This window comes from Neoarius graeffei, chromosome 5 (assembly GCF_027579695.1).
Source record: "Neoarius graeffei isolate fNeoGra1 chromosome 5, fNeoGra1.pri, whole genome shotgun sequence".
In the NCBI taxonomy this organism is placed as follows: Eukaryota; Metazoa; Chordata; class Actinopteri; order Siluriformes; family Ariidae; genus Neoarius; species Neoarius graeffei.
Window position 1 is genome coordinate 86,114,586 of NC_083573.1, and position 24,346 is coordinate 86,138,931.

Here is a 24,346-nt window from a genome sequence, read left to right on the forward strand (position 1 = left end):
GTGACAGCACCATGCTGTGATTGAGTGCTGCGGGTCTCCGAGCCTCAGCCTCAGTGCAGGGTTTACAGTTCACGCTTTCTCTTTTCAGCCATCAGTTCTGTCCATCGTTAGTGCTTGTGTGTGCATATATTAATCTCTCGTATTGTGCTCATATCTCTGGAGAGGATTGACAAGTCCTGTTTCTTACTCTTTTATACTCGAAAGAGACAATATCTGTCTGTCTGTCTATCTGTCTATCTATCTGTTTCTGTTTATCTGTCCGTCTCTTTTAATCTCTGTCTGTTCCTCTATTTATCTGTCTGTCCTTTAATCTGTCTGTCTGTTTTTCAGCCTGTCTGTCTCTATCTATCTATCTATCTATCTATCTATCTATCTATCTATCTATCTATCTATCTATCTATCTATCTATCTATCTATCTATCTATCTATCTATCTATCTGCCTGTTTGTCTGTCTATGTTCATCTTTCTGTCTTTGTCTATCTGTTCATCTGTTTGTCTTTCTGTCTGTCTGTTCATCTATTTATCTTTGTTTGTTTATTTATGTCTGCCTGTCTGTTCATCTATTTATCTGTCTGTCTCTCTAATCCTCTGTCTGTCTGTTCATCTATCTGTCTGTCTGTCTGTCTGTTCATCTGTGTATCTGTAGTCTGTTCATCTATTTATCTATCTGTCTTTCTGTCTGTCTATCTATATATTTGTCTGTCTGTCTGTCTGTCTGTCTCTGTTCATCTGTCTGCTGGACTGTCTGTTCATCTATTGTCTGTCTGTCTGTCTGTCTGTCTGTCTGTTCATTTATTTATCTGTCTGCCTGTCTGTATGCATGTTCATCTATTTATCTGTCTGTCTCTCTGTTCCTTTGTCTGTCTGTCCATCTATTTATTTGTCTGGCTGTTCATCTATTCGTCTGTCTGTCTGTCCGTCTAATCTTATCCATTGGTCCATCCATCCATCCATCCATCCATCCATCCATCCAATCTAATCTTATCTATGAACCCCCCCCCCCCCCCCCCCCCCCCAAGTGAAGTTGTTGTGTTATTCTCAGTTTTGCTTTTCTGTTCTTTTCTGCAGGGAAACGTGTCGAACGTGTTTTGTGTCTGTGCTCGTTACTCGGAGCCGACACGACTGATGTAGTAGATACTTAGCCTGAGCTCAGAGTTTTCCTTGAACAGCTGTGTAGTTTGGATTTCTTCTGACTTGTAAGTGGCTTTGGATTATCGATGTACTGTACGTTCTGAAGACTTTTAAAAGTGTGTGTGTGTGTAGTCTGTGAACTCATGATGGTTCTGCAGTGTATCACAGTGTTACGGTGATATCATTTCAGCTTCAAAGCTGTGTGTCAGCCTGCAGAAAGAGAGAGAGAGAGATGGGGAGAGTGAGAGAGGAGGAGGACAGCACTGGGCTGTTTTCACACGAATACACAACACCACTGAGAGCAGCTTCAGACGACCCTCAGTTCTCTCACGGCTCCCACGCATTTTCAGATCTGCAGGGAGAAATCCTCAGCGTGATACTAATACACTGCGTGTGTATCCTCTCACTACTTTAGAGTTCAACTTTGCTAGTTTAGAGTCTTCTCATGGGGATGGTCAGGTAAAAATAGACGCTTCTGCCATATCCATGCTGAGCTCCACCAGGTGGACGATCACCTTTGAACTTTCAGGGCTCCGTGCACAGCGGGACCATCTCTGTTTGTTAACTTTTGGGAAAAGTCACAGACATGAATGTAACCGCAGCAGTGTTTCTGCTGTCCATGAAAAAAAAAAATCAGATAACTGTAGGCGACAGCACGAAGGCATTTGTACACAGTACTGCTGCATTAAGCAAAAGCTGCCTGACATTTTGTCTCCAAATTGATTGGTTAAGAAGCAGGTTTTTCTTGCTGTAGCTGTAGTAATTGAACCGCTTAGATATCGACCTCTGTCTTATGTGTTGTATGTAACTGAGAACTCGCTCCACGTTGCAGTAACAGACCTGGATAAACAGCCATATTAAGAGCCACGTTAACTTTGAGGTGATATCGCTGCTGCTGCTGCAACCTGCAACCTGCAAGTACATCTGAGGACTGAGAGTTAAAAAGAGACGTTGATACGAGGAGCGCTGTTGTGCCCAACATGTTCACATCTCTCCGAGCTTATGATCAAGGCTAAACATTCGACTAGTACATGTGTATAAAATGAGCTACCTACGTGCAATTCAAAATCAGCGACTCAAACAACATTTTTGCGGCTGAGTGAGTGTTTTGACCTGAATCCAAAATCCAGCTAATCCAAAAGTACTCTTCTGGGGGGGAGAGGGGAGTTCTTCACATCCTCCAACAGCAGTGCATTACTGGTTCGACAGGTCTATAAATAATGGAATAAACGCCTGGGATTATTCGAAGCAGGAAGTGAAACACCAAAACAGACACCCAGGATCTCTGGCTGAATTTCAGAGTGGACTAAAATTTGACGGGATCTGGAATACCAGATGATCACAAATTTAGAAAAGTAATCCATAATTAAAACAAAAACCAATTGAGGACATCACTATTTTAGGCTCTGATACCACACCCAGACTACAAATTACATTTCAAGCTTTGATGATTTATCAGAGGCGGCATGGTGGTGTAGTGGTTAGCGCTGTCGCCTCACAGCAAGAAGGTCCGGGTTCGAGCCCCGTGGCCGGCGAGGGCCTTTCTGTGCGGAGTTTGCATGTTGTCCCCGTGTCCGCGTGGGTTTCCTCCGGGTGCTCCGGTTTCCCCCACAGTCCAAAGACATGCAGGTTAGGTTAACTGGTGACTCTAAATTGAGCGTAGGTGTGAATGTGAGTGTGAATGGTTGTCTGTGTCTATGTGTCAGCCCTGTGATGACCTGGCGACTTGTCCAGGGTGTACCCCGCCTCTCGCCCGTAGTCAGCTGGGATAGGCTCCAGCTTGCCTGCGACCCTGTAGAAGGATAAAGCGGCTAGAGATAATGAGATGAGAATATTTATCAGGCTGCAATGTTTATAATGAAAGGAAACCAATCAGTGCCAAGTAATGTCATTTTTTAAAAGCAAATTCAATTATTTAAAGGAAATATCTCATCTCATCTCATTATCTCTAGCCGCTTTATCCTTCTACAGGGTCGCAGGCAAGCTGGAGCCTATCCCAGCTGACTACGGGCGAAAGGCGGGGTACACCCTGGACAAGTCGCCAGGTCATCACAGGGCTGACACATAGACACAGACAACCATTCACATTCACACCTACGGTCAATTTAGAGTCACCAGTTAACCTAACCTGCATGTCTTTGGACTGTGGGGGAAACCGGAACACCCGGAGGAAACCCACGCGGACACGGGGAGAACATGCAAACTCCGCACAGAAAGGCCCTCGCCGGCCCCGGGGCTCGAACCCGGACCTTCTTGCTGTGAGGCGACAGCACTAACCACTACACCAACGTGCCGCCCACTAAAGGAAATATCTCCCAAATAAACAACTTGAGCTAAAAGTCGATCTTTATGTCTGTCCTTTATTTAAAAAAAAAGCTACATGTTGAATTTGTTCTTAATGATCTAATCACTAAAGTGATGAAAATAGTCGTGACTATTTTTTCTCAGGGAAGCCGCCATAAGTCCATTGTGTATGATGTCATTTTCTGCGAGCACAGCGGAGGTGTACAAGTGCATGCGATACTAGACTATAGTATAATATTATGGTCTCGCATGACTTCTCGGTCAATTTGTTTGTATTTCATCTCATCTCATCATCTCTAGCCGCTTTATCCTTCTACAGGGTCGCAGGCAAGCTGGAGCCTATCCCAGCTGACTACGGGCGAAAGGCGGGGTACACCCTGGACAAGTCGCCAGGTCATCACAGGGCTGACACATAGACACAGACAACCATTCACACTCACATTCACACCTTCGGTCAATTTAGAGTCACCAGTTAACCTAACCTGCATGTCTTTGGACTGTGGGGGAAACCGGAGCACCCGGAGGAAACCCACGCGGACACGGGGAGAACATGCAAACTCCGCACAGAAAGGCCCTCGCCGGCCCCGGGGCTCGAACCCAGGACCTTCTTGCTGTGAGGCGACAGCGCTAACCACTACACCACCGTGCCGCCCTACTAGTTTATTGCCTGTTTAATTATAAAAAAGTATTTACCTGCTTATCTTCCGTCCGTTTGATGCGTGACACGGTCTGATGTTGTGCTACTGGTGTTTTGTGGCGAAACAAAGTCAGGATTGCGTCTGGCTTCAGTTGTCATTCCTGCCTCGTGTCTCGCTTCTTCCCAGTGATTTTTTTTCATACAAGTCCTCCATAAAACAATCTTCTGTAAAATGCTCACTGCACAATTTGCTGCTTTTTCCAGGAGTAAAGTTTTCTCACTTTACTTGATGAAGCCACTCGGCCAGACGTCCCGGATCCAGGACGGAATGAGGAAGACGTTCGGAATCCTACGTCACGCAGCGCCACCCTCATTTTCATCTCCTAATACATCCATGTATCTGGCTAATCCAGTACGGCTGTGCCCGGGGAAATGGCCCAACGGACTGATGTTACAACTTTAAGACATTTTTTTAAGCTAAAGTCCACTTAATTTTTTCGTCTAGAACATCTTGTACAACCCTGATTCCAAAAAAGTTGGAACAAAGTACAAATTGTAAATAAAAACGGAATGCAATGATGTGGAAGTTTCAAAATTCCATATTTTATTCAGAATAGAACATAGATGACATATCAAATGTTTAAACTGAGAAAATGTATCATTTAAAGAGAAAAATTAGGTGATTTTTAAATTTCATGACAACACCACATCTCAAAAAAGTTGGGACAAGGCCATGTTTACCACTGTGAGACATCCCCTTTTCTCTTTACAACAGTCTGTAAACGTCTGGGGACTGAGGAGACAAGTTGCTCAAGTTTAGGGACAGGAATGTTAACCCATTCTTGTCTAATGTAGGATTCTAGTTGCTCAACTGTCTTAGGTCTTTTTTGTTGTATCTTTCGTTTTATGATGCGCCAAATGTTTTCTGTGGGTGAAAGATCTGGACTGCAGGCTGGCCAGTTCAGTACCCGGACCCTTCTTCTACGCAGCCATGGTGCTGTAATTGATGCAGTATGTGGTTTGGCATTGTCATGTTGGAAAATGCAAGGTCTTCCCTGAAAGAGACGTCGTCTGGATGGGCACATATGTTGCTCTAGAACCTGGATATACCTTTCAGCATTGATGATGTCTTTCCAGATGTGTAAGCTGCCCATGCCACACGCACTAATGCAACCCCATACCATCAGAGATGCAGGCTTCTGAACTGAGCGCTGATAACAAATTGGGTCGTCCTTCTCCTCTTTAGCCCGAATGACACGGTGTCCCTGATTTCCATAAAGAACTTCAAATTTTGATTCGTCTGACCACAGAACAGTTTTCCACTTTGCCACAGTCCATTTTAAATGAGCCTTGGCCCAGAGAAGACGTCTGCGCTTCTGGATCATGTTTAGATACGGCTTCTTCTTTGAACTATAGAGTTTTAGCTGGCAACGGCGGATGGCACGGTGAATTGTGTTCACAGATAATGTTCTCTGGAAATATTCCTGAGCCCATTTTGTGATTTCCAATACAGAAGCATGCCTGTATGTGATGCAGTGGCGTCTAAGGGCCCGAAGATCACGGGCACCCAGTATGGTTTTCCGGCCTTGACCCTTACGCACAGAGATTCTTCCAGATTCTCTGAATCTTTTGATGATATTATGCACTGTAGATGATGATATGTTCAAACTTTTTGCAATTTTACACTGTCGAACTCCTTTCTGATATTGCTCCACTATTTGTCGGCGCAGAATTAGGGGGATTGGTGATCCTCTTCCCATCTTTACTTCTGAGAGCCGCTGCCACTCCAAGATGCTCTTTTTATACCCAGTCATGTTAATGGCCTATTGCCAATTGACCTAATGAGTTGCAATTTGGTCCTCCAGCTGTTCCTTTTTTGTACCTTTAACTTTTCCAGCCTCTTATTGCCCCTGTCCCAACTTTTTTGAGATGTGTTGCTGTCATGAATTTCAAAATGTCTCACTTTCGACATTTGATATGTTGTCTATGTTCTATTGTGAATACAATATCAGTTTTTGAGATTTGTAAATTATTGCATTCCGTTTTAATTTACAATTTGTACTTTGTCCCAACTTTTTTGGAATTGGTGTTGTATCAATGTTTAACGATGACATTTCATAACCCCGTAATTTCAGAATTCCCTGGTTAATCGCTTTAAGTAGGTACCAATTTTTAAAATGTGGTCATGTGGATGACCTGGTGGCTCAAATTTGTTGATTCAGGAACTGAGTGCACAGCATGGAAGCTCATCAGCAGAGCTCTTTTTCTAGTTCAATAACCATGCCTTAGTGCAAGGATTTTATTAAAATACCTGTGTGCTGAAATGGGATTTAAAAAATCAGTCCTGTATAAACTTGTACATTTTTTTTTTTAATATGAAATGATATTTCACTTAAAGTTTAAAAAAAGAGACTTTTCCCAACATTGCCTTATACAGTGAACTTGACTTAATGTAGTCTTGAATAATTTCAGACCAGCAAAGGACATTTAGCCTGCTGTTCCCCCCCCCCCCCCCCCCCCCCACACACACTTCCCTGACTTGTCAACATCCCAGCAGCAGCCTAGTGAATGTATTAGTAACCAACTGTTAGGAAAAACATGATGTCCAATCGTTTTATTAAAATTTTTTTTTGCCCTGGGACCAAATACTACTTCTAACTACTTAACATTACATTACAGGCATTTAGTAGACGCTCTTATCATGTAGGACTGCAGTTGTCATGAACAGTTTTGCACTCAAGTTTCCATCAATGAAGAGTTATGTCAACGAAACTGACTTCATGTTAAAACTGTTAAAAATGTTATCACGTTGTCTGTTATCACCCAAATGAGGATGGGTTCCCTTTTGAGTCTGGTTCCTCTCGAGGTTTCTTCCTCATGTCGTCTGAGGGAGTTTTTCCTTGCCACCGTCGCCACAGGCTTGCTCATTGGGGATAGATTAGGGATAAAATTAGCTCATGTTTAAAGCTATTTAAATTCTGTCAAGCTGCTTTGCGACAATGTCTATTGTTAAAAGCGCTATAAAAATAAACTTGACTTATCCAGAGTGACGTACAGTATACCCTGGGGAGCAGTTTGGGGTTAGGTGCCTTGCTCAAGGGTACTTCAGCCATTCCTGCTGGTCCAGGGAATCAAACCGGTGACCTATTGGTCCCAAAGCTGCATCTCTAACTATTCAGCCATGGCTTCCCGTACTTTCTGAAGTCTTTTCCAAAAAGATATCTGGATGTCATACAAATTCACTGTTAATTAAAAACCATCACCAGTGATGCCACAAGGCAGAAAAACCTGTGCAAATGTTTCCATTTGTTTGGACTCAAAGCTGGTTGTGCAATTCGGTCCTCATTTTTGTGGTATGCTCCCATCTGATTACCCAGTGAAACAGTTTTAATTTGTATTTGAATAATGCACTCCAAAGGGGGAAAAGGCGGATTCAGTTCAGTGATGCAGTGCATCCAAACATTTCTCTCCTGGTGTTTAGACGGAAAGACCTAAAGGTGCGTTCCAGTTTGTAGAAATAAATATTACAAAGTCAGAAACTACTTACCAAAGTTCATTTGCATGTCTTTTATGGCACATTGATGCAGAAGGTAGCGTTGCTGTCTTCCAGCTCCAAGGTCAGGGGGTTCAGTCCTAAACTCTGGTTACTGTCTGTGCATATTCTGGCCTGATCTTCCTATGTCCATGTGTCCGTGTGAGTTTCCTCTGGATAATCAAACTTTCTCCCCCCTCCAAAAAAACCATGGCTGGATGTCAGCTGGCTATTCTGTAATGCCCCCTATGAATAAATGAGCATGGGATCCTTTTTAATGTTCAAGTGTCCTGGTATTCCTGGGATTCACTCACTTAAAAAAAGAGCACTTCAAGGGTTATTTAAGGGTTTATTGGATAAATTAGGGTTTTTGGACTCCAATAAGTAATCTATTTGGAACTCTTTCTGACGTAGTCTAGGACCTGGTTTAGACATGTATGCACATAATTTAGGAGAGGATAACTCAATGTTATAGGCTAATTTGACCTCAAGGAATAACTTGGGACGTGTGTCAAAGTCACTATCCGGGGTGAACAGCCTGAAAATTAGCAATCCAAGCTGGCCGCCGATATTACGGTATTATTACTGTGTTACTCTTCATGTTCCTGACCCTGGTTTATGTGACACATAAACAGTAATAATGTGATGTAAAAAGTTGTATTGTTGGCTGTTAAACATTTAGGCTCTCCAGATATCGCTGCCTACTAAAGTAACAAGTTTTGTATTTTTCACTTTAAGTTAACATTCCATTGATCATAATAGTATGATTGAAAATATAATTTCTTTATATTCATCAAATGCTTGCTTTCTTATACTCTCCTAAATTATGTGCATAGGTCTCCCAATTCCATGATTTCATGTTTGAGGTAGGGTTATTCTGTTTATGCCTCCGCCACCATAAGGTGCAGGAGGCATTATGTTTTCAGGTTGTCCGTCTGTCCGTCCATCCGTGCATGCGTCCGTCCTGAAACCTTGTGAACACGATATCTCAAAGGCTAATGAAAGGAATTTCACCAAACTTTCACCATTTGTGCGCTTTGGGACAAACATGAACTGATTAGATTTTGAGATCAAAAGGTTTAAGGTCAAGGTCACTGTGAGGTCAAATGTCTGTCCGAAAACCTTGTGGACACAATATCTCCAAGGCTAATACAAGTAATTTCACCAGGTCACGATTACTGTGAGGTCAAATGTCCATCCCCAAATCACAACTTAATAAGGCGTGTAGTCTACCAGGCGGAGGCATCCCCATCGACGCCGTTGGCGTCGAGTTCTGTCTTTTTTTAATGTTTTTTTTAAGCCTCCGCCACCGTAAGGTACAGGAGCCATTATGTTTTCGGGTTGTCTGTCTGTCCGTGCGTGCGTGCGTGCGTCCGTCCCGAAACCTTGTGAACGCGATATCTCAAAGGCTAATGAAAGGAATTTCACCAAACTTTCACCATTTGTGCGCTTTGGGACAAACATGAACTGATTAGATTTTGAGATCAAAAGGTCTAAGGTCAAGGTCACTGTGAGGTCAAATGTCTGTCCGAAAACCTTGTGAACACAATATCTCCAAGGCTAATACAAGTAATTTCACCAGGTCAAGATTACTGTGAGGTCAAATGTCCATCCCCAAATCACAACTTAATAAGGCGTGTAGTCTACCAAGCGGAGGCATCCCCATCGACGCCGTTGGCGTCGAGTTCTATCTAGTTTTCTCATGTTTTCTGTGAAGCTGCAATTTTGGCCAATTTTTGGTAGTGTTTTATTTTATTTTTTTTAACCTTGCCCTTGACCATAGCTTGTTCCCTTTTCCTTCAATCATGAAAATAATGTCACTAATGGATTCCCCATACCCCAAAACCCATAAAATGAAGTATTGCACATACTTCTGGAAGAGTGGTTCAAAAATTTATATTTTCAATAAGGCTACCGGCAGCCATCTTGGATTGGTCATTTTCGGCCTATTTGCCCCAGATAGCGATTTTGGCACACATCCCAAGTTATTCCTTGGGTTCAAATTAGCCTATAACAGTTGAGTTATCCTCTCTGAAATTATGTGGATACATATCTGTAACAAGAGTTCTAGGTTGGTGGAGCACAGAATCACAGCAGGCCAGAACTGAGTTCTCAAAACTCTTTATTTAGCTTTTCAGCTTAAATCATGCACACAAGTATCCAGGTTGGGGAGAAGCTCCCTTCCTCCGCTCTCCCTCTCCTCTTATAGGGCGCGGTCACTGGGGAAGACACACAAACACAGGTTAATTCCCATCAGGTGCAGTGATTCCGCCACTTACCTTCCCTGACTCCGCCCTCCATTCACAGACCGACGCTTGACCACGCCCCCGCTGCCACAATATCTAACCCAGGTCCTCTACTAATGGGAAAAACACTGTTGTCCAAAGTGACAACCCAGGAGACCTTAAGTGACCGGGGGAATCCTCCGCAGGCGTGGACCCAGGGGATCCTCTGCAAGCGTGGACTGGGGGAATCCTCCGCAGGCATGGACCCGGGGGATCCTCTGCAGGCGTGGACCGGGGGATCCTCCACGGCAGTGTCCAGGATCTGATTTGGCTTTTTTCTTTTCACCTAAACTGAACTACAAAGCTGTAATAATTATTCTGGCTCAATTTTGAGCCATGTCTTAAGTGTATCACTGATAAATCACAACCGTCCTGAGTGAGAACCTAAACTGGCCATGATGGTGTGTTTGGTCAGGCCATGGATCGAGAGTTGTAGTCAGCAGGAATGTAGAATTCAAATACAAATGGCATTTTCTATTAGAAGTGGGTGGCATAGTGGTGTAGTGGTTAGCACTGTCGCCTCACAGCAAGAAGGTTCTGGGTTTGAGCCCGGTGGTTGACAGGGGCCTTTCTGTGTGGATTTTGCATGTCCTCCCCATGTCTGTGTGGGGGTGCTCCGGTTTCCACCATAGTCCAAAGACATGCAGGTTAGGTTAATTGGTGGCTCTAAATTGGCCATGAGTGTGAATGGTTGTTTGTCTCTGTGTCAGCCCTGCAATGATGTGGCAACTTGTCCAGGGTGTACCCCGCCTCTTGCCCATAGTCAGCTGGGATAGGCTCCAGCTTGCCCGTGACCCTGCACATAAGCGGTTATGGATAATAGATGGATTTTCTATTAGAAATGCGTCTGGGAGATTAAGGTATGACTCGCATATGTTATGATCAAACTTGTTTGTATAGCAGATTTAACATTTGCACAGACCAGAGGAAAATTAAATTAGCCTCTTGACAGGTCACAAACCGTGTGCCATGCTGGTGAAACAGACAACACCACCCTGTTAGCACCTTAGCACAAATGAGAGCATTCAATGCCATGTTCAGTGAGCTGCGATATAAGTGGAATGCTTTGGCAATAATAGTTCAACATAAGGATAAGATAAACTTGCTAACACCCCTCTCTTTTACCTTGATTTACACTGTTAGTGCTTTATCAGGTAAAACTATGATCTAACTCATGGACTGACTATGTGGCATCCGTTGCTGTGGACAATGTGACCCAACATTGAAAAGAAACCACTACAGGAGCAACACTGAGCAGATATAATTTGGATGCTGAGTCATTCTCAGCACAGCAGTGACACTGATATGGCAGTATATGTGGTGCTGGAAGACGTGTACCTCTAGCAATGTTGCTAGGGGTATATCTGGTGGGTTGAAAAAGCAGTCCACAAGCTGAAAATGAGTTCTCTAATTGAACACCAACATGGTTTACTAACAAGACTAGTGTGCCTAAGGAACTGGTTGAGAAACACTTGTAACTCTAACTCCATATGCTAGTATGACGGGATTACTGCTGTGCTGAAAATGAATCACCGCCCAAATCATATCTGCTCAGCAATGCGTATATGGAAGAACTAGTTACTAACAGGTTGTTTTGCTATGGAGACATTTTGCTGACATGATTTGGGTCCACTTGTCCTCTTCGAGCGAAGTGTTATTGCACTACAAAGTCAATGTAAATTTTTCTCAATTCTAAATAGTCACTTTTACCCTATGATGAAATGGTTCTCCCCGATGGGTGTGGCTTCTTCCAGGATGGCTCTGCCATCATTCACAGGGCATGAGGACTCACTGGTCATCAATGGTTTGATGAGGATGAAAATGATGTACATCATATGTTATGGCCTTCACCATCACCACACACCAATCCAATCGTTTGGAGATTCTTTTCTTGAGACAGCATACTCTAGCACCATCATCTAAACTGAAGGAATCTTTGGGAAGAATGGAGTACATTGCTCCAGTACATTTCCAGAGACTTGTAGAATGGGGCAGCACGGTGGTGTAGTGGTTAGCACGGTCACCTCACAGCAAGAAGGTTCTGGGTTCGAACCTCATGGCTGACAAAGGCCTTTTTGTATGGAGTTTGCATGTTCTCCAGTACATTTCCAGAAACTTGTAGAATGGAGCAGCACGGTGGTGTAGTGGTTAGCACTGTCACCTCACAGCAAGAAGGTTCTGGGTTCGAGCCCGGTGGCCGATGGGGGCCTTTCTGTGTGGAGTTTGCATGTTCTCTCCGTGTCTGTGTGGGTTTCCTCCGGGTGCTCTGGTTTCCCTCACAGTCCAAAGACATGCAGATTGGGTAAAATACCCAGGTTTGTGCATACTTGGTGCTGGTCCCAAACCTGGATAGATTGAGGGTGGTTGTGTCAGGAAGGGCGTCCGGTGTAAAACCTATGCCAAATCAAATATGCTGAATAGATCCGCTATGGTGACCCTGAACAAACAGGGACAGCCGAAAGAAGAAGTAGAATTTGTGCCATTGTGTCTTTGAAGCAGTTCTGGTAGCTCATGGTGACCCAAAACCTCACCAAGATGCTTTTTGTTGATTTTTCTTTTCATTTTTCTGCAATGATAGCTGAACCAGGTAACCTGTCGACTTGAACACAAACACACCAGTATAGACAGTTTAGATTTGTCATTTTCTCTGACAAGACTTCATGTCGGTGTCTGTTCTGAAATGTGACATGATGCGTATAAGGACCGTGAACAAGCAATGCATTTTCCTCATATTACTGCAAGAGAGCAGAGGACGAGCAGCCCTTCCCTCACTCATAAACCTTGCAGAGTAAGTGTGATGTATGTGTGTGTGTGACAGGTCGAGAGCCTGAAATTCTTTTGTGTGCATGTATATTGCTCTGAGCATTCCACATTAAGCATATGTAAGCATCTTTCCTGTGATCTTACGTCCTTTGCATAAGAGAGCAGAGCACCTTATCCCGTTTAATTTGATTTGCAGCATTGGTGGGGCTGTAAAATAAAAGAAAAAAAAGGAAGAAGTGGCTCACCACTCGGAGGATCCCAGACGTAACCTGCTGTGCTGCAATGCCACTGCAATGCAACACACTTTTGCCTTTGTGGCTCACACTTTTCACATCACTCTTTGCTGTAATGGCGTGTGTCAGTGTACATTTTAAAGTTTGCCGATGTAAACCATGTTGTGTACTCGAGAGATTTTAAGTGACAAGTGAGTCTGCTATGTCCTTTCCTTCCCATAAAATATTGCTGAGAGGGGAGGATAAATGTGGCTGTGCTTTAAACTACATATGTCTTGACTCAGTTGTCTGCTCTGCTTGGGTGAAACCTGCTGCCGTACAAACTCGGATTAAAAAACAAGCGAGGTGATTTAGGCTTCCAGAGTGAAAGAGACGATGACACAAACAGGATTACCTGTACCCAATATGACCCAAAGAATGAACTGAGTGAGACAGGTAGAGAGGCTAACAGCGAGTGTGGATAAAGTACATCATTGATTCAATCAAACTTTTTCTTTTATCTCCAGTCCAGGTTGATTTACCCAACCCTTCACCTGTATATGAAGTTTGATGGATATTAAATCTCTCTCTCTAATGTGTAATTTGTGCCTGCCGGCAAAGACAACCTTTTCAGCAAGTGTTTCTCCAGTTTTCTGTTCGGAGTATGTGGAATTGCTCTCCTGGTGTGCAACCATTAGTCCTCTCGTAGCTTCATTTACCCCGCCTCCGTCTTTAGATCAAAAAGCAGCATTTGATGAGTCAGGCACCCCCTGGTGCACCATCCTGGAGGAACTGGTTTTGATTTGTATGAGCGAAGTATAGGTCATTCTAAAATATGCTTGAAATATGCCGGTCATGACTTTACTTTGCATGCATCATCCAGTCACAGGAAATTTGGAGGAAGTTCTTGGAGTGAGGCGGGAATACCGTGACTACCGTTGGTATAGTAGTAGGAGGTGGAGGTGGCTTTTAAGCAGCCTAGACTAGCAGGTTATCCTTTTGTAAAGGCATTAGTAGGGCACCAACCATGACTGGATTTGCACAGGGCATAGAAATCCGTAGATGCAAAAGAAGGCAACTGGACTTGCTTGAAATCCTTGAAGATGTTTCACCTCTTATCCGAAAGGCTTCTTCAGTTCTGTCTGACTAGTGAGGAGTTCCAGGTATTTATCCTCTAGTGGACCAAAAGCAACTCTAAGGAGAGTCGTTGAGGTCATGCGGGTCGTTGACCCTCTCAGTCATCCTGTAGGTTGTTAGGGTCACTGGAGGCCGGGTATGAATGGTGTTAGCAGCCTCGAGAGTTGTTAGGGTGATCTGTGGGACATTTGAAGTCAGCTGAGTCTTGGTGTGGATGTGTATTCAGTTTTCTGGGAAGTGTGCATTGTAGGTGGCTGATAAGTGGTGTCTCAGACCACCTCATCTGTTCAGTGATGGTCATTCGAGGTTGATGAAGATGGCTTCTCTTACTCCTCTTTCAAATCACTGGTCTTCTCTGGCTAAAATGTGTACATTGCAGTCCTGAAACAAGTGTCCTTTGTTATTGAGATGCGGATAGACTGCAGAGTCCTGGCCTGAGGAACTGGCTCTCCTGTGTTGAGCCATGCACTTGTGAAGCGGTTGTTTGGTTTCCCCAATGTACAGGTCTATGCATTCCTCACTGCATTGAATTGCATACACTACATTGTCCTGTTTGTGTCTGGGTAATCTGTCCTTAGGGCGGACCAATTTCTGCCTCAGAATCAGGGCTTTGAACCGGAATTTTTTTCCTATTGGTTCGTTCCGAACAGAAACGGAATTTTAACGTTTCCGGTTTTGGGTTCCACCATTAAATAGACGTTCCCGAACCGGTTAGAACAAAAAAATTTAGTTCCCGGAACGGTTAATTACGTTCCCTGTCAGCTGTTTAACAAATGGCTATAAAATTATGTCTCTGTCTCATCCAGCTTAAGCCAAATGTAGGCTAATTCTATTACAACCTTCATTAAATAAGACAAGAAATAATTCAAAACAATTATTATTTCAAATGTTGGTGATTTGGATTCTCAGTATGTCTTCCCATCTACACAAACAGAAAAAGTGCCAAAAATGAAAGAGAATTCGTTTAGTGTGTTACCAAAGGCTAGTCAGGCCCTATACAGGGCTACCGCATGACGTCACCACGCCGCGAGATTTTGTTAGGCGCCATATTGGAAGACCAAGTACACATCTATGCAAGTACATACATACATAAAACAAACTACACCTGAAATGTAGCCAGGGCCGGTTCTGCCCTAATCTGGACCCGGGTGCAACATCGCGCAAACCCCCCCAAAAAAACCACACCAGTCTAAATCAGGACAACCATCACATAACTATAACTATAAACATTTTATATCAACTATTTTAACTAAATGGGCTATAATAAATAAGCCTGCAGGCAGCCACAGCGGGCTGCCTCAGAAAAGTAACCATTCAATGACAACTGAAAGCCTGCAGCCACGGCGGGCTGCCTTAAAAAGTAACCATTTGTCCTACCTTAAAACTCGTTTTGCATTTTCTGCCTCCTTTTTTGTATTTTCGACCCTCTGTTTATTTTCTTTCCTTTTCTGAAAACCCGATTTGTGTCCAGACATTTTGTTCTGCTACCAACGAACTAACTCGTCAGGTCTCGTCTCTCGAGCCCGCGATGATTCCCGTGGGAAGGGCAACAACTGATACATTTTTACAAACAGCCAATAGGGAGGTTGCATCGTTCAGGCTCTTCTTTGCTCAGACACTCAGTAATGCAATTACCCACTAGTAGTCCACCTTCCCGCTCTCTCCATTCAATCAGCGAACGTCACACAGGAAGTGAACCCCAGCGGGTCATAGAAACTTGCGCAGGAGAAGAATGACTATTTGTAGGCTACAGAAACTTTGAGGAACGAAATAAAAACCGGTATTAACCGGTTACCATTATTTTTAATAAGCGTTTCTGTTCCGGAACATAAAAAATAATAAAGTTTCTGGTTTCGTTTCTGTTCCATGTGAAATAGAAAAAGTTCCCGGTTTTCGTTTTCATTCCTTGAACCGGTTCAAAGCCCTGCTCAGAATAGATGGGTCTGAAGTGTACAGGGATGTTGTGTTTGTGGAGGATCCTCCTGAGTTTCTCAGATTGTCATTCCTTACATTTCTGGACTATGTTCTTGTGTTTGTTGCAGTTTTCTTCCCTGTCTGTTATGTTTCTTTTCCTGGTCTTGACGAAAGCCCAGTTGAGAGACCCACACTTCTGAAGTGCTTCAAAATGAACTGCTGCATAATGACATTACTGCACTGGTTTCCAATCAGGTCCTCAGAGAGACAGCATGGCTGCAGGTTTTCGTTTGAGTCAAGAAAGAGCCACATCTGTTCTTCAGTCAACTATCAGGCAGCATTTGCAGATGAAATAACTTTTTTGCATTACTTTTATAGATTCATAATTGTTACACAGTTCCTAATACTAAGGGTTGAACTATCTGCAATAGGCGTTCCCAAACTTTTAAGCAGGCGACCCCAAATAGATATGAATTTTCTGTGCCCCAAGCCTTGACCACCAAACATTTTTTTTTCATTCTAGATTTAAAATTCAAGACTTACAAAGCCATATTCACTCAGTGTTTCAGCATATTTTTATGTTTATTTTCTTCTCTTGTTCCACTGAGTCAGTCACGGAGTCTTGTCTAGGAACTAGCGGAGGTGGATGTCCATTTTTACTGCTGAGCTCCTACGCCAGTGCAGCATGTCAAGATAGCGAAAAAGACTAAAATAGTGCATACAGGCTTAATTTAAATGTGGCATGATGGACTTTGACTCCCAGTAACACAGAAAATGTGTCTTCATAATCACAGCAATGTAATCTGTCAAATAAAAGAATAAATTTTTTTAAAAAAGGTAGGCTAGATGGTGTGTTTGTCTCACATTCCCATTTGGATATGGCCCTGGCCATGCTATTGGTCCCGATTATGTTGCATACGGGTTAAAACTGAAACATCCTTGTATGTACCCAGTGCTATACTTTTTGATTTCCAAATACCCTAAAATTAACAAATCACAGGGAGTGAGAGCTTAATGGGACCTCGTGCACATTATCCAGGCATCTGAATGAAGCAACAAGAAGGATCATCTGCTTCAAATAGGAAGGTGGTGTAAACTCAGTGTTTCTAAAATGCACTTTACCTCGGCTTGTCAGTGATCCAAGCGAGGTAAATAAACACACTTTCTTTGTGGCAAAACTTGACAATTTCCGCAGAATCGGAGCACGGTTTCAGAGGCAATAGAAATTCCGTATGTGACATAAATGTTTACGGAAAACAGTCGAATGAGCTTTGGCCAAATGGCACATCTTAAAATTCTCAGTGTTTCAGAAGTCTGTGTATTACATCTAATATATGTTCGACTCCGCCTTCTCAGAGAGCATTCTGAATGACTCCAGTTTTTACCTGTTGGGACACAGCAGCCTACTAGAAATAACTTACAGCTGTTTATGGAAAATATCAGATATGGAACCATGGGTTTGCATTGCATCTGGTGAGACTGACATTCAACATACAGCTTGAATTTTACTACACATTTAAACTACCAACTGTTAGTAGTCCATCCAACCAACAAGAAATTTAGAGATGATACCAAACAGGCAAAAACTATGAACTATGAACAGTTCCTATCTGGTCCGATATCTTCATGCAACATGGCGTATGGCCAAATGGGAGGCTTTGGGTGACTGTGGTCACCTGGAAATAGATCAGAAAAAAATTATTATGCTCCCCAAGCTAGTCTTATATGAAGGCTATTAGGACATGATAAATATCTAACATGATCTAACAGGAGCTTAGACATGACATTTTTTGGAGTTGGACCAATAGTATGACCAGGGCCATATGAAGTGATGGGGTTTGAGATTTATGCAAGAATTAGCTGGATTTCACTCAAATTCAAAAGCTCATGAGATAATTCACAAGCACAAGTGCATTTCTTGCATGAGTGTCTGTGTATTATGCATCTTTTTAAAAAGATTGATGCTAATAGTTCTATTGTATGTTCCCTGTTAATGTTCAACTTTCTCAAGTAAGAGATAATTCTGCTTTGAACTAAAGCTCCTAACTCGTAAAACTCATAAATGAACTGAAATTGGTTCGATTTCCTATTTAATAAAGCCACTGCTGCAATTTAATCCATCTATTATTTACTGTAATATTTATTCCATCTATTATTTACTGTAGTATGTTTAATTCAATATGTAAACATGCACCAGATAAAATGTGCTTCCTCCAAAGTGGACTTGAATAAGAAAGCAAGTCGGTCAGGAAACAAATTTTGTTCTAATCATCTTTACGTATTTTGCTCAGACATGTATTATAATTTGAAAATATTATGCTGTAATACGAAGCTGGGTTCTTTATCATTGGTCTCAAAACACAATTTTATAACTCCTATTTTCCTTCACAGGTTCCCTCCTTAGCCATGAGGTCTTACTGTAGAAGCATTCAGAAATCTCTGTGCCACCTTAAACTCCGAGAACCCATCGCCCGCCAATGGCCAATCACCTGCCTCAGGTCCAGTACCTCGACACTATCTCAGAGACGCTGCCTGTCCACACACACCTCCACCCCCCATCCTCAAATCAGCCACGAATGGGTGGAAATTCTCAGCCGCGTCTACCCGAGAGATGATATGACCAACGTGACTGCTAAAATCCTGTCCATGGTGGGCCGAGAGCTTCACAACCAGAAGCATCATCCACTGTGGATCATTAAAGAACGGATAAAAGAGCATTTTTACTATTCCTACACAAGCCGCACAGGTACACCACTCTTCTCTGTCCATGATAACCTCAGCCCAGTGGTGACTGTCGAGCAGAACTTCGACAGCCTGCTCATTCCCAAAGATCACCCGAGCCGGAAAAAGGGTGACAACTACTACCTGAACCAGACACACATGCTGCGGGCACACACCTCTGCCCACCAGAGGGAGCTGGTACGTGCCGGGCTTGATCGCTTCCTGGTAGCTGGGGACGTCTACCGGAGGGACGAGATCGACGCAAATCATTATCCCGTCTTCCACCAGATGGAAGGAGTGCGACTTTTTACCAACCATGAGGTCAGAATATGGCATCAGGTTTCCAGAATTACTTTAGTGTAACTGAGGAAAACTTAAAAATTGTTATTTATGTGCAGTGTGTCTTCAGTCAGCTATCATATTATTAAATTTTTAGGACATGTTAAAAATAGTTATGCTATATCACTGTTCAATTCCTGATTCTGACCTGGACAGTAATCACGGTTATTATTTATATATTAACAAATTGCATCACATTACATTACATTAAATTAATGCCATTTAGCAGACGCACTTATTCAGGGCGATGTACATCATACCCAGAGCAGCCTGGGGAACAGTTTGCGGTTAAGGTCCTTGCTCAAGGGCACTTCAGCCATTCCTGCTGGTCCAGAGAATCAAATCGGCAACCTTTTGGTCCCAAAGCTGCTTCTCTAACCATTAGGCCACGGCTTCCCCTGTGTATGACTTCACATTAAAGGATAAACAAGTGTTGCCAGGCAAAACAAACCTCGCCCGGCAGTCTGGCCTATTCACCTTACAAGGTGAATCCGTGACCTTCAGTTTGACATTTCAGGGTCACTCAAGGTCAACATTCATGGTGCTAAATGAAAGCCCATATGGGACTACCTATATGTTGATAATGGTAATATTTCTCAGTCATCAGTTGTCAGGTTATAGTCCTATGAAAATCCATGACCTTGAGTTTGTCATTTCAAAGTCATTCAAGGTCAAAGGTCATAGTGGCAACTGAAAGCCCATATGGGACTTCTTATGTGTTGATTGTGGTAAACATCTGTCTGTCATTAACCATTTTAAAGTTATGAGCCTCTGAAAACCTGTGACCTTGAGTTTGACCTTTCAGGGTCACTCATGGTCAAAGGTCTTGGTGCCAAATGAAAGCCCAAATATGACTTTCTATATGCTGATAATATTAAGTATCTCTCTATCTTGAACCGTTTCCCAGTTATGAGCCTCTGAAAACCTGTGAACTTGACCCCTGACATTTGACCCCCAACCGCTAAGAAAACTATGAGATACCTCATTGTGTAGCATATCAGTGGAAGCAGAATTGAAAGATGAACATTTTGGATTTGGTTTGAAGTAAATATGATGAATATGAAGGAAGATATCGCGAGAAAAACTATTTTGACCTTTTTGGCGACCTTGTTGCAAATAAAAAAACAAACAAAAAAACAAAACAAAGAAACCCCACCAAAACCAATACCTCGCCCCCTGGTGGACTCTGTCCCGGGCGAGGTAAAAAGCTTATGATCATTAATATGATGAGGTTTTCTCTGAAGAGATGTTTATTTCACATATTTGGAAGGAGTCTCTAGTATCAGTGCTTTATAACCATCAGAGGTAAAGGTAAAACTCTGACTTTAAAGTTTCCAACATGGGAAACTTCTCAGGACGGATGAATTTTAATTCATTTTCTTGTTCGTATCATTACAAGCTGATTTATTTTGCAGACATTCTGCAACATTAACCTTTAACTGGGTCATTCTTCAGTAACGGAATTACACTCACCGCAAAATGTGGTAACTTTTTTGAGTTGCAATACTCAAGATAACGGTATTAAAAATTTCACACGGTATGGGGTATCTTTTAACCCTAAAAAAAGCATAGAAAAATTGGCTATGTTTAACTCTGAACGCAAAATCTTTTATGAGGAAAGAAAAGTCAGTAACGGAATGTACAGTGGTGCTTGAAAGTTTGTGAACACTTTAGAATTTTCTATATTTCTGCATAAATATGACCTAAAACAACACCAGATTTTCACACAAGTCCTAAAAGTAGATAAAGAGAACCCAGTTAAACAAATGAGACAAAAATATTATACTTGGTAATTTATTTATTGAGGAAAATGATCCAATATTACATATCTGTGAGTGGCAAAAGTATGTGCACCTCTAGGATTATCAGTTAATTTGAAGGTGAAATTAGAGTCCGGTGTTTTCAATCAATGGGATGACAATCAAGTGTGAGTGGGCACCCTGTTTTATTTAAAGAACAGGGATCTATCAAAGTCTGATCTTCACAACACATGTTTGTGGAAGTGTATCATGGCGCGAACAAAGGAGATTTCTGAGGACCTCAGAAAAAGCGTTGTTGATGCTCATCAGGCTGGAAAAGGTTACAAAACCACCTCTAAAGAGTTTGGACTCCTCCAATCCACAGACAGATTGTGTACAAATGGAGGAAATTCAAGACCATTGTTACCCTCCCCAGGAGTGGTCGACCAACAAAGATCACTTCAACAGCAAGGTGTGTAATAGTCGACGAGGTCACAAAGGACCCCAGGGTAACTTCTAAGCAACTGAAGGCCTCTCTCACATTGACTAATGTTCATGAGTCCACCATCAGGAGAACACTGAACAACAATGGTGCCAGTGCTCTCCAAAAAGCCAGTGCTCTCCAAAAAGAACATTGCTGCTCGTCTGCAGTTTGCTAAAGATCACGTGAACAAGCCAGAAGGCTATTGAAAAAATGTTTGCGGACGGATGAGACCAAAATAGAACTTTTTGGTTTAAATGAGAAGCGTTATGTTTGGAGAAAGGAAAACACTGCATTCCAGTATAAGAACCTTATCCCATCTGTGAAACATGGTGGTGGTAGTATCATGGTTTGGGCCTGTTTTGCTGCATCTGGGCCAGGACGACTTGCCATCATTGATGGAACAATGAATTCTGAATTATACCAGCAAATTCTAGAGGAAAATGTCAGGACATCTGTCCATGAACTGAATCTCAAGAGAAGGTGGGTCATGCAGCAAGACAACAACCCTAAGCACACAAGTCGTTCTACCAAGGAATGGTTAAAGAAGAATAAAGTTAATATTTTGGAATGGCCAAGTCAAAGTCCTGACCTTAATCCAATCGAAATGTTGTGGAAGGACCTGAAGCGAGCAGTTCATGTGAGGAAGCCCACCAACATCCCAGAGTTGAAGCTGTTCTGTATGGAGGAATGGGCTAAAATTCCTCCAAGCCGGTGTGCAGGACTGATCAACAGTTACCGCAAACGTTTAGTTGCAGTTATTGCTGCACAAGGGGGTCACACCAGATACTGAAAGCAAAGGTTCACATACTTTTGCCACTCATAGATGTGTAATATTGGATCATTTTCCTCAATAAACAAATGACCAAGGATAATATTTTTGTCTTGTTTGTTTAACTGGGTTCTCTTTATCTACTTTTAGGACTTGTGTGAAAATCTGATGATGTTTTAGGTCATATTTATGCAGAAATGTAGAAAATTCTAAAGGGTTCACGAACTTTCAAGCACCACTGTACGTTAGGGAAAAACCTGAACTTTCATTTCTTAAAATTCAAAACAAGATTTCTCTGAAGTGACATTGCTATAATTGGGGTCAAAGTCCTTCCCACGCCATTTGGCGCATAGGGCGGCGCCGATCTCCGTTTCCGTAGCCCTCGGCCTCTCGCCTATTACATAGCTAGGGTTACAGTGGGGGGCTAGTCCTCTGGTAACCGCGAGAGTTTGATTCCCGACTCGCATCTGTATTGCAGCGTGCAGTAGGTACCATTTTTATGATGGTCTTTGGTATGACCCGACCGTGAGTAGAACTTGCGATCTCCCGATCGAGATGTGGACACGCTAACCACTAGGCCAACTCGCGGTCAATAATTGGGGTGATGATCTTTAAATCTGGTTTTCAGTCCATTTTGCCTTAGATTCCATACTTTCACAATATCACAGAGCTGACAAGTTAAGGCAGTCAATAATTTCATAATTTTGGCCTCTCTGCTGAAGAATTCCCCAACTGTATATCAATAAAAAGAAAGTATAACATGTATTCTTTAATAATAATAATAATAATAATAATAATAAAATTGGACAGGGTCTTTTCCTGGAGGACTCCCAGACCTGTTTTATTCCTTACATGATGAGTACACCCTTCATGTAGTTTCTTTTATCACTGAACTGTGAGGTTATTAAAACATATTTGTGTAGACCTTCTTTGGCCCTGCAAACAAATCAATGCTCTGAAAGCTTTTGTAAAAACATTGGTTTATGAGAAGGTTCCTGCTCAGAGATTTACACCTCTTGATTAGGTTCACAGTTTCACTACATCTTTGTAACTGTGCACAGCAAAAACTAACTTTAGTTCTTGAGATCAGCATTTGAACTGAGGTGATATAAATGGGATATAAATAAGAATACAAATGGCATATTATGAATGTGCCACAGCACATGCTCAGACAACGTCACATGTAAACAAGTACCTGATTGGTCAGATGTTTATCGGATCAGGTCCAGGCCTGGAAAAATCGCTCCAGAAGCAATCTCAGTGATACGGATAAACCCAGACCTGGGCGATAGGGATCGTTATCGGTCTGGTGTGAGCACCAACCACATCAACTGCAGGGGACCCATTTATAGTTATCGTTATAGTTGGAGTTATAGTTATTGAGATTGTGGGACTGGGCCTTTACTCCCATAACGTCACTTTAGTGGAAACACAGACTATTTGCAATTGTGTTTTGTCGACGTTTTTAAAAAAATCGCCTCTCTTCTACGCAAAACTGTAGTGCAAACGTGTCTACTGTTATCTTGTGTAATGTCTGGGGAAACAAGCTGCTGATATCAGTAATAAAAAATAAATAAAAACTTATGGTATAAAACCTCAAGGAATAGAATTAACTTGGATTGTTACAAAGCAGTAACACTTCCATAAATGTGAAAGAATGCGTCCTTTCAGAAACTTCAACAAATCAAGGATTAGGCTTTTTTTTTTTTGCTGTTGATACATTTTTTAATTTGTGTCCCTGTGGATTAGTCGTTACTATAGAAATAATAATGTATTCGAACAGTGCAGAGAGGTTGCTCAGTTGTTAAGGTAACTGGAAAGTTGAGTTCAAATCCCAGCCTCACCAAACTGTTGGTCCTTTACCCTTAAAGGCCCGGTCCCACTGGCCGATGGACACAAAACGTATGCAAAAAGGACACAGCGGACGAGCAAAATTTCGGGGGTGGCTCTGTCCGTTTTCATCCGCTCCAGAAATGGACAAAATTGGCGAAAATTTGCGAAAACAGAACGGAAAAGAACGGACGTGGGTAGTATATAGCGGGGATGTTAAACGCATGTTCATAGGAAGCCTAGCGGATGAAAGCGGATGGAAGTGGATGACAGCTCCGAAGGGGTTACCGGTGATAACTGAGAAGCGGACGCATAGCAGAAAGAACGGATGCATAGCAGATGAAGGGGATGCATCACGTACGCCTAACGGAAACAAAGGGGATGTTGCGCGGATGTATATCGGATGCAGACTGTTCACTGCGCATGCGGGGGGTATGAATTGCGTCTGCTCCGCGGATATAAAGGGATGCAGCACGCACGCCGTCAGCATAAAGCGGAAAGACATGCTGGCGGCTACATCGATACATCTCTACTACTAGATGATTTTC

The 24,346-nt window shown here is 42.5% G+C and overlaps 1 protein-coding gene across 2 annotated transcripts in view; it reads left to right on the plus strand.

Moving 5' to 3' along the window:
* The window catches only part of fars2 (phenylalanyl-tRNA synthetase 2, mitochondrial), a 398,131-nt gene that overhangs the window by 76,139 nt on the left and 297,646 nt on the right, over nt 1-24,346 (plus strand). The window contains exons 1-2 of one of the 2 annotated variants that reach the window (XM_060922490.1): nt 1,070-1,197; nt 18,308-18,958. In XM_060922490.1, coding sequence (XP_060778473.1) covers nt 18,323-18,958 — 636 coding nt within the window. In that variant the 5' untranslated portion in view covers nt 1,070-1,197; nt 18,308-18,322. Of the gene's footprint in view, nt 1-1,069; nt 1,198-18,307; nt 18,959-24,346 lie in introns of those variants that run through there. The other variant, XM_060922489.1, reaches the window with a different exon arrangement.